General features: G+C 43.2%; 1 protein-coding gene and 1 long non-coding RNA gene across 3 annotated transcripts in view; one reads left to right on the forward strand and one right to left on the reverse strand.

Annotated features, from left to right (window-relative positions):
* On the reverse strand, positions 1–6060 carry LOC123343971. Its single transcript, XR_006572422.1, has 3 exons — positions 5798–6060; positions 5233–5291; positions 1–1173 (listed from the first exon to the last, which is right to left on the reverse strand). It is a non-coding gene; the product is annotated as an uncharacterized LOC123343971 (long non-coding RNA).
* The window catches only part of C11H16orf72 (chromosome 11 C16orf72 homolog), a 26777-nt gene continuing 16506 nt past the window's right edge, over positions 6030–16300 (forward strand). The window contains exons 1-3 of one of the 2 annotated variants that reach the window (XM_044979626.1): positions 6030–6604; positions 7543–7623; positions 13131–13406. In XM_044979626.1, coding sequence (XP_044835561.1) covers positions 6379–6604; positions 7543–7623; positions 13131–13406 — 583 coding nt within the window. In that variant the 5' untranslated portion in view covers positions 6030–6378. The remainder of the gene's footprint in view (positions 6605–7542; positions 7624–13130; positions 13407–16300) is intronic. The other variant, XM_044979625.1, reaches the window with a different exon arrangement.

The following is a 16300-nucleotide window of genomic DNA, read 5'->3' on the forward strand; positions in this document are numbered from 1 at the left end:
GTGTGTGTGTGTGTGAGATACAACCAGCAAGAATCTTAGGTGAATGAATTTGGACCCTTCTCAAAAGCTGAAAACGGATGACCGAGACGGTGACTGATCCACTGTTACTCCAAGACACAGGACACTGCTTGTGCTGTGACTGTATGTCCATGGGTGGACCATCACTTCTGGACCAGGAGAACCAGCACAGTGTGGTGGGATCATATCATCTTGGAAAGCTGGCAGGAGGACCAGTGGCTGCAGAACTTCAGAATGAGAAAGCAGACCTTCATAGAGCTCTGTGAGGAGCTGGTCTCAATCCTACTGCAGCAGAGTACTCATTTCTGAAGACCCATACCAGCACAGAAGCGGGTGGCTATTGCCCTCTGGGAGCTGGCAATATCAGACAGCTACCGGTCAGTTGCAAACCACTTCAGAGTGAGGAAGTCCACTGTTGAGGCTGGTGCAAGTTTCAACACTCATCTATGCTTGGGTAGTCTCCATCACCAAAGTACCAAAAATTATCACTGGGTTCCAGAGAATGGGGTTTCCAAACTCTGTGTGTGTGTGGGGGGGCATCGATGGCACCTACATCCCTCTATTTTGCCCACCAAAAGGCACAAGTGAGTGCATCAATCAAAAAGGTTACTCTTCACTCATTCTTCAAGGCATAGTGGACCACAAAGTCAGATTTATGAACACTAACACTGGACACACAAGAAAGGTTAATGATGCCAAGGTGCTGAAGAGACTGGGACTGTCGTGGTGGATGGGGTGGGTCCTCTGTTTCAGTGTCTTGGTGGGCTGTAGATGCAGTAGGAGGAGGAGTAGCTGGAGAAGAAGGTGCCAGTTCCCAGTTATGGGAGCAGCTATTGTGCAGGCAGAACCCGATTCTGTTCCTCTATCACTTGTACCAGGGATTGCAACAGGGCATACTCCCAGTCCCTTTGGGCAAGCTCTGTGCGTACTGCTACCGGAACCAGATAACTAATACTGCTTGTCTTTGAAAAAAATGTTCCTCCTGCTGCATAGCCTGTTCCTCCTACTCAGTATCCTGTTTTTCCCTTTCCCTCATAAAGGGAAACTGCTCCTGGCTCCTTCTGTTGATCCCAATGACCAGGTCTTCCAGTGTCCTTTTCTGTCTGCCCCTACTATTCCTGGGCAGAATGGGTTCACTCTGCTCAGCCGAAGATCCTGCCAATTCAATCACAAGAACAGCATTATATTTTTTCTTCTCCTGGAAAGTGGGCAAGAAATCCCCCAAGATAACATTTTTTCTTCTCTTGGAAAGTGGGCAAGAAATCCCCCAAGATAACATAACTTTTGCTGTGGAATGCCACAATATTAATACTGTTCAGCATTTCAGGAATGCAATTGTTTTGGTAACCTTGGTTCTCAGAGAAATTTTGCAGCCCCCTAGAAAGGAGCACCTGCTGAGAACGGTAGGTAGGTTTCCTACACTACAAGTACATGTTCACTAAAATTCAACACCTTGTCCATGGACCTGATCCAGATCAGATGTAAGTCAACAGGAATCTTTCCACCAACTTCAGTAGCCATTGGACTGAACCACACACAAAGAACACATTTATTGGTATACAAACTTCTTAAACACGGTCAGAGTTCAAGTTGCTGTTTCTAATGAAGTGCGAGTATATTTACTGAATTTTGAATGAGAGAGGAAGTGACTTTTAGAATTTAAGAACCTTAACTCAGGGTTTTCTGTTTGTTTGTTTTTTAAAGAATGGAGTTCATTAACTTTAATCCCATGTAAACACAGGCCAGCATTTTCCAGGCCATCGAGTCCACTTTGCTCACCCAGAGCATCACTATGCCTGGTTCTTCACTGCTGCAAGCTCTCTGAGGGACCCAATGTCAGTTGGATAAGATAACCCACAGCTCTAACTTTTACCAGGGCTAAGCAGCTTAGGATCAGGGTGCTGCAACCAGCTCCCTGATTTCCCCTCTCTTGGGTGGGGTGGTGAATCTGCTGCAGTTTTTTTGTATCTGAATTCCCGTTTTTGCAGGAGGATTAAATGAAGAACCAGGATCAAAGCGATAACACATTTTCAATTCTTATTCATGCTTATTTGTGTGTATGGACTGAAGCATCATGCACAATAGAGGAAATGATTTCCAACATTTGTGAACATTTTACTACCCAGATGTTTAGTGTGGGAGTTTTAACTAGCAGCAAATATATAGTGCCAGTATAGTGGTATGGAAGAGTTTATCCAAAACCAGCTGTGCATGTACAGCATTGACATTATGGTAACAAGAGAGTGGTTGTGAAACCAGCTGCACATATATAGTTTTTGTATTAAGACAAGAGCTGATGTGAAACCCTGCTTGGCATGTGTACCCTGACCATTATATTAAGGGAGTACTGGTGTAAAACTCTTTGTTTGTGTATAGATCCACCAAAACCCAGCCTGGACTCACCTAATAAGCAGTGTGTTTGGGGAGGAAATATTTTATTTTCATATACATTCAAGACAATGGGCCTATTCTTAGTTACACTAATGCCAATTTATGCCTCTCTGGTAGCATAAAGAGACTTTAAAATGGGCAGATATTATCCCATGAGAATATCCCCTCTGCTGGGGGATTTCCAGCTGGTAGACAGGCTCTACACCAGCCCTATTCCTAGCATAGGGTATGGACTGGGATGAGGCCAGAGCATAATGCACAATGGTTGTTGTTCTTTGCTTCCCAGGGCCCACAGGAAACAGAATACAGGTTAGAGCAGCCCCAAAGATGTTCTAATTTACATCAAAAGCTAGACAGGGCCCTGCATTGGCCCAGAATATGAGAAGCATGAAGTTGATATAGAGAGCTGTAATGGAATAACTGAGAATCCGGCCCAATAAATCCCTAGTTTAACATTTTTTTTCAATGCAACCTTAATTATGGAGTCATGGCCAGCACCACACTAATAATTATATATATTACTGCAACTGTAAAGCGTGGGAATGTAACATACGCAACAGCAACTCACCTGCTCTGGAATTAGGATGCAGCCATTGCCTCAGTTTCCCCTCTGGCTGGACAGTTTATTTGGGTTTGTTAGCAAATTGGTACCCTCTGGCCAAAGTAAGTGTTCTCCTTTTCTAGAGCAAACTAAGGGAGCATAAATAAGGCCAGGACTCCCTCAGCCCTCCTTAAGCTCAACCCTAAACCACAGGATAGCTAAGTGTCCCAACCCCAGATTGCACTGCTACCCTGTTTCCCAGGATCATTTCCTTTCATGCCTGTCACTGGTCATACCTCAATTACCTCCACACCAGGAGATCCAACTACCAGCCTGACCTCTTCCAATGAGCTCAAAAACCCTCCTACATCCTTTGCCTAGAGAGATCCTCACAGTTTACAGTCACCCTGGCTCTTTACCTAGCTCCCACACCAGGTTTTACCACAGCATTGGTGTTTCTTTAGGTAACCACAGACTAGCTCTCAAACTCATCAATCTCGCTGGTCTGAGAAAGGTTGCCTTTTATAACCTGTCCATTTCCAGCATTGCAGCCCAGCCTACAATTAACAGACATCTCTCTTGGAACTAAAATGTGCAGAATTCCCTACTTCTCCAGGCCAGAATTCAGAGCAGGGTGGCCTGGATCCAGACTTACCCTTCAAAAGACAGACTGTCCTGTTACAAGGTACAACTATATACATATACACAAATATATTGCATAAATATATATGCAACTCCATATTTTATACTTGCAGTATGTGGTGAACTGATACTATACTGGTGTTCCCCAGCTGACTGCCCACTCATAATGATTTCTAAAGCATAAAGAGGAGATTCACAGAGTCACAGATTTTAAGACCAGAAGGGGCGAAAATATTAATCTAGCCTGACCTTCTGCATAACAGAGGCCACAGAATTTCATCAGTACCTCTCAAATCTCTTTAAAAGCGAGGTAAGTATTATTAGCCACATTTTACACATGGGGAAACTGAAGCGTATCACACAGAGCAAAACCAACTACATATATATATATATTATTAACTATTATTATTTTGCCATATCATGGCCCAACTCGCATGGTGGCTAAAGAGAGTAATTAGGGGCAGTAATATGGTCAGAGTAGTGAGAGCGGAAGATGATTTTCACAGCAGTATTTTGGATGGATTGTAAGGGGATTGAGAGGAGAAGGATGCAGTAGTCAAGGCAAGACGTGACTAACGTCTGGCCAAGGTATTTAACCAATAAGGACAGATAGAATATATTTTCAACAATTTCTAAGTGTGCTTAAAGTTATGAACGTGCTCAAGTACTTTTCTGAATTGGGACCAGTGTCTTGCTATTTGTTTGGATAATGCCTAGTACCTTATGAGCACTAACATAATAAAAATAATAAAATAATATTAATAAATAATAGTGCGCTAAGGACCTGATTTTCTGAGGTGCTGGGCCCCCACAATTCCAGTTTAAATTAACAGGAGCTGAGCCCTCAGCACGTCTGAAAATCAGGCCTTAAAATAATTTGGTGTGACTGCATGGAGAAGCAGGCAGAACCTGCTTTTAATTAGCATGACAAAAGACACTTATCTTTTTATTTGGGTGGCAGCATGGTCTAGTGGAGAGGGCACTGGACTGGGAGCCAGAACAACTGAGTTCTATTTCCAAATTGCCCACTGACCTGCTGAATGACCTAGATCAAATAACCTTCTCTGTTTTCCTTCCCACCCTTTATCTTGTCTTGTCTAATTTTAAGCTCTGAGCAAAGACTCTCTCTTATTATGTATATAGCTACCACAATAAGTCCCCGGTCTCATTTGCGATCTGTAGCCGCTACCAGAATATTTATTTATAAATATTTATTATTCAAATAATAAAAACAATGTATACATACAGATATACATTTTAATTATATATTGTGAGAAAAATCACATTTGATTTTTGAAATGTTTCTGTATATATAAAATATATTATGCTTTACTTATTTTAATATTATTTTTCAATACCAAGACTAATTTATGCTGGCAAGGTCATCAGTCAAATGGTTATTGTTATATAATATGTATACTGTGGTAGTGCCCAGTGATCCAATCAGGGATTGGGACCCCAGTGTTCTAAGTGATGTACAAAGACTATGAAGATGAAGACATAACTTCTCCCTTGAAAAGTTTAGGAGCTATCTGTTTTAAGGAACTGTCTTATTACTATTGTGTGCAGGGAATATTTCTCCATGGCACCATTTGTGAGCCTTTTTGGTTAACTGCAGAAAGACATTAAGAAAGACTTACTTTGTTTTGTAAGTGCTGACTGGATGAGCAAAATTTTCACAGGTCTCAACATCTGCCATCTACATGCACAAAAAACACATTACACATGATTATGCGTGGGTCTCTCTATTGCTACAAAATCATGCATTTGTACTTTAACAGTATCTGGTGTATTTGTGCACAAATATGATCAGCTGGACCTGTGGGCACATGCATATGTGAAGAGCCCATCACCTAAGTACTCACTGGGGGTCTTTCACTCACACGTGCAGGCCTCACTGCTTGATCCCGAGTATCTGAGAGAACCTCACTTGAGCACCAATATTTGTGCATGCACACTCGTGTGCCAACCCCATCACCAAAGCTCAATATTTGTGTGCGTGCCCAGTCCTGCACAGGCACTCATTGGCATGATGGCCCTTCCTGGGGGCCCTATGCAGGTGGGAGCAGAGGCAGTGGCTGTCTCTCCCTTTGCACTGTTTACTTAGTCACACAATGATGAAATATAAAATCACAGGGAAGCCTCAGAACTCCTCATTAAAATCATGCTTGGAAGTGTCAGGGGACGGGGCCCCAGAGCACAGACCTCAGCAGCATATGTCCCTCCCTCACTACCAGACAATGGGAGGAGTCACCACCAAGACCCCAGCACATCACGATAGGGGGAGGGGGAAGGCTGGTTTATTGCGTTTCTCAGGGCGGTGGAAGAGAACGACTGCGCCTGCGCACAGCACGCAGTCCTATTGCGCTTGCGCAGCTTTTGGTGTCGTAACCAATCTTGTCCCTCTTCCCGCCCCTTTGTGACACTGGCTTGGTGATGGGCACGCAGTTATCCAATGGATGTGGGCTTTGCCGTTCAAACCGGCAAAGGTGGAGCCAAGCCTGCCAGTGAGAGAGCGAGGGGCGGGTTTTTTTTGACAGCAGGTTCGGTCGCTGCCTTTCCTGGGGTTTTACTGGGATTGGGGCGGCGTCTGCGGCTCAGTGTGGTTGGAGCCGGCGGAGGGGTTGGAGGTAGGGTAAGCGAAGGCCGAGAGTATGGGGGTTAGGTAGGAGCGGCCCGGCCCCAGCAGCAGCCCGGCCGGCCGGCCTCCGCCGGCGGGGAGGGCAGGCGAGCGCTGCCGTGTGACGGGGGTCTGGGCGAGGCGGCGGAGCTGAGCCGGCCGGAGGATGGAGGACAAGAAGGAGGAGGGCGAGGCCGAGATCCAGGAGCATGGGCCCGAGCACTGGTTCAGCAAGTGGGAACGGCAGTGCCTGGCCGAGGCCGAGCAGGAGGAGGCGCTGGCCCCGGAGCTGCAGGAGGAGGCGGCGGCCGCCGCGCAGCCCGAGCACAAACAGCAGAAGCTGTGGCACCTTTTCCAGAACTCGGCCACCGCCGTGGCGCAGCTCTACAAGGGTGAGCGGGGCAGGCCAGCGGGGCGGCCGGCCTGGGGTAGGCCGAGGGGGAGGCTCCGCCGAGAAGCTGGCTGAGGCGTGAGGGAGGAACCCTGCGGGGTGGGGGGACGGTTGGGGGAGGCCCCAGGGGAAGCCGGAGGGGGTGTGGTGGGGACGCGGCTCCACATAGGGGCGGTGGGGGCTCCCCGGGCACTGTGAGGAGCGGGGGCTCCGCACCCATCCTTAGAGGCGGACGGGAAAACAAAATGGCGTGAGGTGGAGCCGCCGCCTCCGCCGCTACCCTGGAAATCACCTTTCCAGCCCCCCCTGGGCGAGGGGACGACCCCGAGGAAACCTGCCGCCCTCGCCCCCCTCCGCGGTTCCTGCCTCCAGCCGTGTCTGGAGCCCCGGCCCCTCCCCAGAGATCGCCCAAAATGGCGGGGGTGGAGGGGGGGGGCGGAAGGGATCGGCCCCGGGATGGCGGCGAGGGGGCCCTTTGGCGTGAGGGGAGGAGCAGACTCCCGGCAGCGCTCAGCGACCGCCGGGGGGAGCGAGGGGCTGGGTCCCGCCGCCGAGACCCACCCCGGAGGGGGGTGGGGTGAGAGGGAGCCCCTGGTGACCCGCAGAGCAGCCGAGGGGAGGAGAGCCGGGGACCGAGCCCTCCCGAAGGCGGCTCCTGCCATCTAGCCCAGGGAAGAGGCACCGACAAAATGGCGAGCGCGGGGCCGGCCCCATTGTGCTTTGGGTTCTGAGGGGAGGGGGCAGAGCAGGACAGGACGCTGCGCCGGCGGTCCTGGGCCACCATCGCCTATCCCGGTTCCGGGTAGCAGGCGCGGTCGGCCCAGCCACACCCCGGTCCCGGGCTGCCTCCGGGAGGCTGAACAAAATGGCGAAATCTAACATGGCCGTTCGGAGTTAGTCTCCAAAATAAACAGCGTGTGTGTCCTTCCATTCCTGCAGACCGGGTGTGCCAGCAGCCAGGGCTCTCCCTCTGGGTCCCCTTCCAGAATGCCGCCACCGCCGTCACCAACCTCTACAAAGGTAAGGGCCGGCCCGGGCGCTGTCCCTACCCTCCTCCCAAATGCCGGCCTTACTTGTAAAATCCAAGCTGCTGCCTGAAGCTTGCAACCTTTCCTTGGCCAGTGTAGTTTGGCAGCAGCTAACTTTCTTCCATGTTGGCTCATGTGAGTGACTAACTTAAGTTGTTCCATTCCTAGGCTCTTGCATAATGAAGCTCTTAACATGTGCTTGTCATTCTGATAAGCTCAGGAGAGGAGTACAGGCCATAGCATAGAATTTGACAGTGATACCTTTGTGTCACTTACAGTTTTAAAATAAGTTGTTTGAAAGGCAGACTTCATGCTCCAGATGCAAACTTGAGAGGGTTATTTTTTAGTAAGCATACCTTATAAGGTTTAATGTCAGCCAGTGTTGAAATTTGGTTGTAGGACAGTGATGCTCATTCTTTATTAGATCTCTTACCTGTATCCGTTAAATTCATGCAATGTCTTTTAGTGACTACTTGAGGTGTCCAAAGGAAATGGAGAAAGTTAACTTTCACTAATCTTGTAATATACAAACAGAACCTCCTGGACACTTATGATGCACAAAATGCACCTATGATGCACAAAAATGTAAAGTCATATTTAGCAATTTGATGACACTTAGATTTTCTACAAAGATATGCTGAGTTTAACTATCTATCTGTAGCCTCTGATTGGAAAAGGTACTTATAGGTCACTGTTGCAGAATGATCCTGATAGGAACAGAAATATTCAGTGACTTTCCCAAATGAGCCCTCTGAACAATGCAAACTGTGGCATTGTGGCTCTCACTACCATTGTCTGTTTGCTAATGGTGATGAGTCGAAAGCAGAGCTTTTAAAAAAAGGAGAACCCTAAAATAAACTACTCTTTTGCTTGAGTTTATTTTTTTTGTACGATTTTGTTTAGCTGCATATCTATTTTTCTTCATGTCTAGAATTCTAAATGGAACCACATATATGCATGCTTTATCTTTGATTGTTAGCACTTGGCTGATTTGTCAGTGCATGGATTTGTTTTAAATGACTGAACTGAGTTTAGCAGTGTAGTATTTCTGATAACAGGTCAGGCTTCTCACCATGCAGTAATAAATGGGGAGAAAACAGTAGGTGTATAACCATTACATTGGAGACTTGCTTCTCCTTTGTAAAAATGCATAAACAGTACATCTGTTTGTATCTACAGTAGACCATCCATGAAGAGTTAGTGAAATAGACATTGTAATCTCGACTTTTATGTAGTCCTCCAAATGGAATGTGGGCTTGAAGGAATAGCCAGAAACACTAGTCCTAGGCTTTGACTTGACAGCTACTAAGTGTTAATCAGCCATATTTCCTTGATGACAGTCAAACTACAACAGAGCTTCCACTTGCTCATCTATCACTATGGGATAAATAGGAGCTGTTGTGTAAATCAAAGCTATAATCTGGCTAGAATATCTACTGCCTATATGCAAACTTTAATAAACTGGAATCTTATTGATTTGTGACTCTTCAGAGCACCTCCCCTTTTTAGGAAGGATTGGATTCAGTTAAATAATTTGATTTAAAGTTTTGCAAGAAAAAATAAATTCATGGCATTGTTCAGCCATGATTATGTAACAGAATAACTTGAAAATACATTATCATGAAATTAAAATGATCTCTTACATGAATAAGATCATTTAAATTGATAGTCATTAAATTACGCATCTTTTTGAGAACGTTCACCTGTTTTTCTTCCAAGTAGCAGTGGAAATTACTATGAATATTTTTAGTCTTGTGTATTTCACAGACTTTGTCAAAAGTCAGTTTTACTGTTTCCTCTATAAAGTCTTATTTGCTGCAGCCATGTTTACACTATGGGTTCTGTAGTGCCATAGCATAGATGTTTACTTTGATGGAAGGGGTGTTTCCATCAACATTGGTAATCAGACTCCCTTCTTCCATCTACCTAGCTGCTCTATGTGGGGAATGAGGTTGGCTTAACTGCGGTGCTCAGGGATGTGAATTTTTCATAATTTAGAAAGTGTAGACCATGACTGTGTCTGAGACAGAGGGGGGGGAAATCAAAGAAGGTTTGTAAAATGATACGCATGGGCAACATGTTTCAGGTATTTAAAACTACTGTCTCTTTAATGGACTACTTTAAATTGCCTACATTTCAAGGGGACAGAATCCCTCTGAATAAAGCTATGCACAAGGAGAGCTAGCAGCGTAGAATGTTAAACACAGATGTAGTACTAAAAAGTTCTAAACATTGTTGCTCTTTAAAACTTGGTTCATTGTGGTTACTATCAAAGGTGTGGGAGGCAGTGTGCTTCATATGAAACTGCAAAAAAGTCATCAAAGGAATATTGTACGATGAATCAAGCATCTCAAACTGCCTACATCAGGAACATCTGTTAAATATACTTAAAGCCATTTTTTACTTGGTAACGGACTATTGGCTTTTTTTTTTTAAATTTCCTGACAGATCTGGCCCTAATGAGATCTGAATAAACAATAAAATAAAATGTTTTTCAAGTATATTCAGTTCTCCTTCACACCTCAATTCATCTGCATATAGTTTTCACTTTTAAACTTGATTCAGCCCTTAGCATTTAATCACTCTTCATACAATATTGTCCAATCAGTTGCAGCACTGGGCATGAAGAATATTTTAAGTTTTTTAGATCTACTGACAAAATGTCTGTCTAAACAAAGAAAATGGGCTGTTGCTCACTAACTGTCCTCCAGAGCCTACTTGGTTTGCCCTGAAAATGGTTTGGCTGCTTGTTCAGAGGGGACACAACTTTTCAGTACCATTCCAGAAAGTGTGCTAGAGACCTGTTGGAATGTGATGTCTAGAAATCTTGTTGGCCATGACTTCACTAGGAAAAAGGGATATGTTCATTAGAATATTAGGTGTTAGGTTAGACAAGTCAGTTTTAGTTTTAACACAAGTTTAGTTATTTGTTGTCTTAGCTGGTGGAGCTGAACCTTAAGGGGAGTATAGGATTGACCTAGATCAGCTGTGTGTTAAAACTACAATTACCTGGTCGTCTACTATATTAATATATTAAAACAGCTTTTTTTCCTAATGAAGGCAAGGCATGTCCCATCTATACTAGCAGCCAAATGCCTTCAGCACCATATGACCATCGTCAGCCCATTGTTCATGTATCTCAGCAACAGACCACTTTTCATAGAGTAGATGGCACTTAACCTTGATGGCTTTATGTGGACTCTGTTCTGTCCTCTTACTTTTCAGTGTTGAAGGTGATCCTGGCAAGCAATTAAAGGAACACTGTCAATTGGAAAACTAGTTTAGAGTTCTTATTAGCTTCCATAAGTAGATCTGCATCAGAGTCCTTCCACCAGCTTTTGTAATCTCATATTTTCCTAGTCTCCAAAAATGTTTCTTTAGCTCTGTGATAAAATAAACATAAATAATGTGGTTTTGACCAGGCAAAATACGGTCAAATGCACATGATAAACTGAGAGGAAATTATTTGTTTCTCTTACTATAATCTTTTTGATGTTCCTTTTAACAGTGTGAATTGAGCATCCTATTTGAATAGTAGCTATTAGACTTGAACATCAAAATATTAATATGGAGGAGGAATCTTTCATAGACTTACCACTTCAAATATTTTTATCGTAAAGGATGTGAAATTGTGTATTGTTTTATATCTACACTTTATACACTAAACACATCCAAACTGCTCCTAGTTAAAGCTTTGGGGCATGGTATTTGCCAAATATGTTTTGAAGTGCTGCTAATTTTTAAACTCTGGTGGCTGAAGCATTCCTACTTGTTGTGGTCAGAATAAACACCAGTATTTTGGTGCGTGGTGTGGTTTGTTTTTTTTACACAAATTGGGTAATAGTGCCTTGTAAACAAATCTTAAATGATTGTTCTACTGACTATGATTCTCAAATACAATATGGCAATTTTGCATATTATGTGTAAAAACTAGTTTGGAAGCTGGTTTGCAGGTAAATCATGTATAACGCTGTTTCAGTGAGAAACCTGTATTATTAGAATAAACAAGTGTGAAGGAGCTATTGACGTGGTTTAGGCATAGAACTCTTTGTTCATTAGTGTTTCCCCAATCGGGGAAAAACACCAGAGCTTCAGAAACACTCATTTAAGGAGCATTGCCAAGTTCTTAAATGTATTTTCTCTGAAAGATTAAGTAAAGGAAATTGGAGTGGACTTTCCAACATTAAGCTCCATGTCTTCATTATGGAGCAAGAGCAAACATGGTGTCTTGTTCATGTGCTGAAATCACTGTTGACAAAGCACTGAGAAGAAACTGCTGTGGCAGAAACAGTAGAATGAACACGAGTACAGAACATTGTATGTCCTACGTAAAATGTGACTATGATTTCAGTAACATACTGATGTAGTTCCTACACTAATTAGCCAGAGTTGTTAGAAACGCCTTTAAAGTGGATCAAATGATCTGAAAGGATCTACTAGAAAATAACAAAGTGAAATGCACAGGGTGACAACTCATTTCAGTATCCAGAATGAAATTCAACTTTGTAGGAGATCTAATACCTGAGAGAGATCCAGCCTAAGATTTTGTGCACTAAACTTGTACTGGGCTTTGCAAGTAGAAGGTGTGAAAGGCTTTTACAAAATATACCTTAATGGATTATGAAATTCAGGGAATAATTCATGTATTATTGCATTCAAGATGTCCCACATGAGACAATTTGCAAAAAATGAAACTTGGAACATTGCTACAGTACTAGTACATGGCTGCCTTGAATTCAAGGGATGCTTTCTAAAGAAATCACACCTCTGAAAATTGTTTACCTAGAGCAGAAGGACAAAAGGTTTTGTGAGATAGCACTTGGTGTTTAGCTTGTTCTCTAGTTTGTGTGGATATTCTTGCACACAGTGGAAGAGAATAACTTTAAAAGGGAGCATAAAAAGCCAAAACTCATTAGGGGGACTTGCTCAAGTGTAATACCAGAAATTACTCTTAAATTTGTTTAAATTGACTTTAGATTTGATAATCTCTTCAAAGGTTCCACTGTTAAGTACTGATTTAACTGAAATACCATAGATAATGCTTTAGTTTTAAACTAGTTCAATTTAAACACAACTCTGACTCTTTACATCAAAACTTGAGTATAATCAGTCCTCACTTATTTATAGCAAATACTTCTGATGGCACCATAAACACCAACTTGAGATTGGGAACTGCAGTGTTGGGCCCTATGCAAACATAGAAAAGAGACCATCCCTGCTTAGCAGTTTAATATGTATAGGATATAAACTATCTTCTGTGAAGGCAACTTTTAAGCTTGTGTATACCAATGTTTGTCCTGATTGTATCTCTTGAAGATGTTAGAGAAGTGTTACTCTGAACCCCAACATGAGGAGGGAACTGGGGTGGGCTGTGGTCTCTTGCAGTCTCATTCTCGTCAAATCAGACACATGGTAACCCTTATGAATGAACAAGCTTCAGACTAATTATTCTGCTTCAGATGCAACACTTAAGAACATTCTTTGTCTTCTTTTTTTCAGAAAGCGTGGATGCCCATCAACGAAGCTTTGATGTAGGAATTCAAATTGGCTATCAGCGTCGCAATAAGGATGTGTTAGCTTGGGTTAAAAAACGCAGAAGAACTATTCGTAGAGAAGATTTGATCAGCTTCCTATGTGGAAAAGTTCCTCCTCCACGAAACTCTAGAGCTCCCCCAAGACTGACTGTAGTATCCCCTAACCGAGCTACTTCAACAGAAACTAGCTCATCTGTAGAGACTGATTTGCAGCCCTTCCGTGAAGCCATAGCTCTGCATGGTAACAGTAATCTTTTTCAATATTTCTTTTTAAAAGATGGGTGGGAATCCTTAATGAGGAGCATACCTTTCTGTTCAGCTTTGGGGTTTATTTTGGGGGTCCCTTCACTACAGCATAACCAGAGAGGAAGTGTAGCTAGCATCCTTGAGTAAAGGCACTTGCTCTGGAGCAGTTGTGTTACTAACATGTTAGTTAATTGTTAAGAAGTGGTGCAATTGTTAAATTCTAAGTGCAGGTAAAAGTTTTTCTGCATTAAGGAGCAAACCCTTTTTTGAAATTGGTATCTTGTGCAGCAGTAGTCTCCTAAAGTGAGTTTAGGATGCACTTGTAGCCACCCTCTTTCAGCAAAATGATTTCATGTTGAAGAAAAAGGACTTAAAAAAAACAAATGTACCGTTCATCTACTGATCAGTGCCAGTACTGATGATGAGGTGCTGTCTGTATCTTCAGAACCAGTTTCTGGAACATGTTATTGAAAAGCCATACTTCCTTCTGGAAAGGAAACAGTCTTTTTATAAAAGCATTGATCCTACCCATTGGTGGAAGAGTGGATGGCATCTTTCATGTTTAGTTTTTGATGTCTCTGAAACCTAGATTTCACCAGTCACTGGAAAACAGTTTTGTTTTCTCCTCTCTGTGCTTCTGGGGAGCCAGTTGTCTTACCCCTACTGTCCCTTTGCCTTTTTCCTAGGAAGAGGGAGCTCTTGATTGGCCTACGCTCCCTCTTATCTGTTCCTTTTTAGTAATGCCTTTCCACTTTGCTTAGTCAGTTTCCCAATTTCACTGGTATGTTTAGTATCCTGACTGGTCAGGAATAGGCCAAGTGATTGCATTTCTTCTTGAGTGGATCAATCAAACATGGTCAGCTTTTCATTGCTCTGCACTACTAGTGAAGTCATCTTTCAAGCCGTGCTCATAGGAGAATATTCCTTATAGGAAAAGCTGTCACACTTTTAGAGAAGCCATTACTAGTACTGCACAGCTGCCATTTTTATTTCTAGGAGTTCTCATTAAGATAATGTGGTTCGGGGTATACGTCAGAGAAATGGTTCTGACTGTCTGAAAGCGTGATGTATTAGCTTTAGAGAAATTGATTCAGGTACAGAATTTAGTCTTTGAACTTTTATTTAGCCATAATGTCTTGGTGTGGCTCCCAAACCCTAGGAGCTGGTTTCTTTTTCCCCAGCCCTTACTAGGGATCAGTTTACAACATTTCTCCTAGGTAGCTTTAATTTAACAAAGATCCATATTCTAATACTTATAAATCTAAATTGATGGTTACTTGCTTTTTATTGCTGACTGTTAAGTGCTTTCATCTTTTACCTTTTTAAAAAAAATAACTTTTTTTTTATTCACAATGGATACTTTATACACTCATCTCTCACTTCTTCAACCTTTCAGAGTAAAACAATCCCAGCATCTCAAGTGTCATGACTTCGCTACTCAAAATATCCTAAACCTTTTCCATTCTTTGGGTCATCTAAAAATTTTGATGTGAACACAAATGAGCAGACTCCTTAAACTATAAAATGATGGGCTGGCCCAGCCCAGAAGTAAATTACAAAATGAGTTTCAACTGTCCTATGAGACTGAATAAATTAAAACTTGAGTTAGAGAGATGGAAGCAGGACCAGGTGGAGGAAAGGGGTGTGCATGGAAATAAATAATAGGCTGCTGGCATCTTCAGTTGAGGAAATAATTTGAGTGCAGTACTATCACACTACAGACTTCGTTATAAACTTAAAGAATTTCAAGAGCAAAGCCACAACCAAGATAAGAAGATACAGAATGTTTAGTTTGGTCTCTCTGGTTCCGCATAACTCCCCCTCCTTTTGAGAGTCCCTTTTTGATCTCTGTGTGTGGGCCTCTTGGCATTGTCTCTTAACCTTCAAGTATTTGTGGCTTAGCTTGAACCATTCTTTTGGTCCCGTTTTTTTTCCCCCCTTACAGCTTCAATTAAACAAAACCAACATTCTCGTATAGTAAACATGCCAATAATTGGGTCACTATTCATATTCATAAGTTACAGGGCAACTGGAGATGAGGGCGGCAGTCTGATTCTGGTGGTGGCTACATCATGTAGGTGCCTGAATTCTTTCGGATGCCTGCTAGGTACAATTCTTTAGGATTTATGCAGACAGACTTAATAACCGCTAGGCAAAAAATAAAGTTACATTGCTTTAGGAGCAAGTAGTAATATCTTTTAATCATTAAAAGGGAATTCTATGCAGAAAAAAAAAATTCTGCACACTATTTTTTAAAATTCTGCATATTTTATTTGTCAAAATAACACAATATAATCACACCATTTTCAATTATTTGCTGACTAGTATTTTGAAATAAATTACCAAAATAGTTGAAATTGGTGTGATTTATATTGTTACTGTTGTTTTGCCATATAAAATTATGTAGAATTTTAAAAATTTTAATTTTTTTGGTGCAGAAATCACTAGAGTACCTGTATTGCGCAATCTGAGTGCAAGCAGCTTGGTGGTGGGTCCGGGTGCAGGGTGGGTCTGGATGCACAAGGGCTTGTTGGGGAGTTCTGGGTGCAGGGGGAATAGGACTCTGCAGGGGAGTCCAGGTGGTTAGGGCTCAGTGGGGGGGGGGGAATGGGGCTGCTTGGGGTGTGGGAGGGGGTCAGTGGGGTGGGGATATGGGTGTTATGGGTGTGGGGGCTCCCGATGCAGGGGGAGGCTTCATTTGGGGAGATGGGAGTTCTGGATATGTCAAAGAATGAGGCTTGATGGGGGTTTTTGGTATAGGGGGTTAGAGGGGGTGGGGTCCAGATGCATGGGAGTTGTGTGGATGGGGGAGCAGCTCCCTGTACAGTGACCCCTCGCCCTATGGCTGAGGAGTGATGGGGCCAGGAAGTGGGAGAAGGCAGTCAGTGT

The sequence above is a fragment of the Mauremys mutica genome, chromosome 11 (assembly GCF_020497125.1).
Source record: "Mauremys mutica isolate MM-2020 ecotype Southern chromosome 11, ASM2049712v1, whole genome shotgun sequence".
NCBI classification, from domain to species: domain Eukaryota; kingdom Metazoa; phylum Chordata; order Testudines; family Geoemydidae; genus Mauremys; species Mauremys mutica.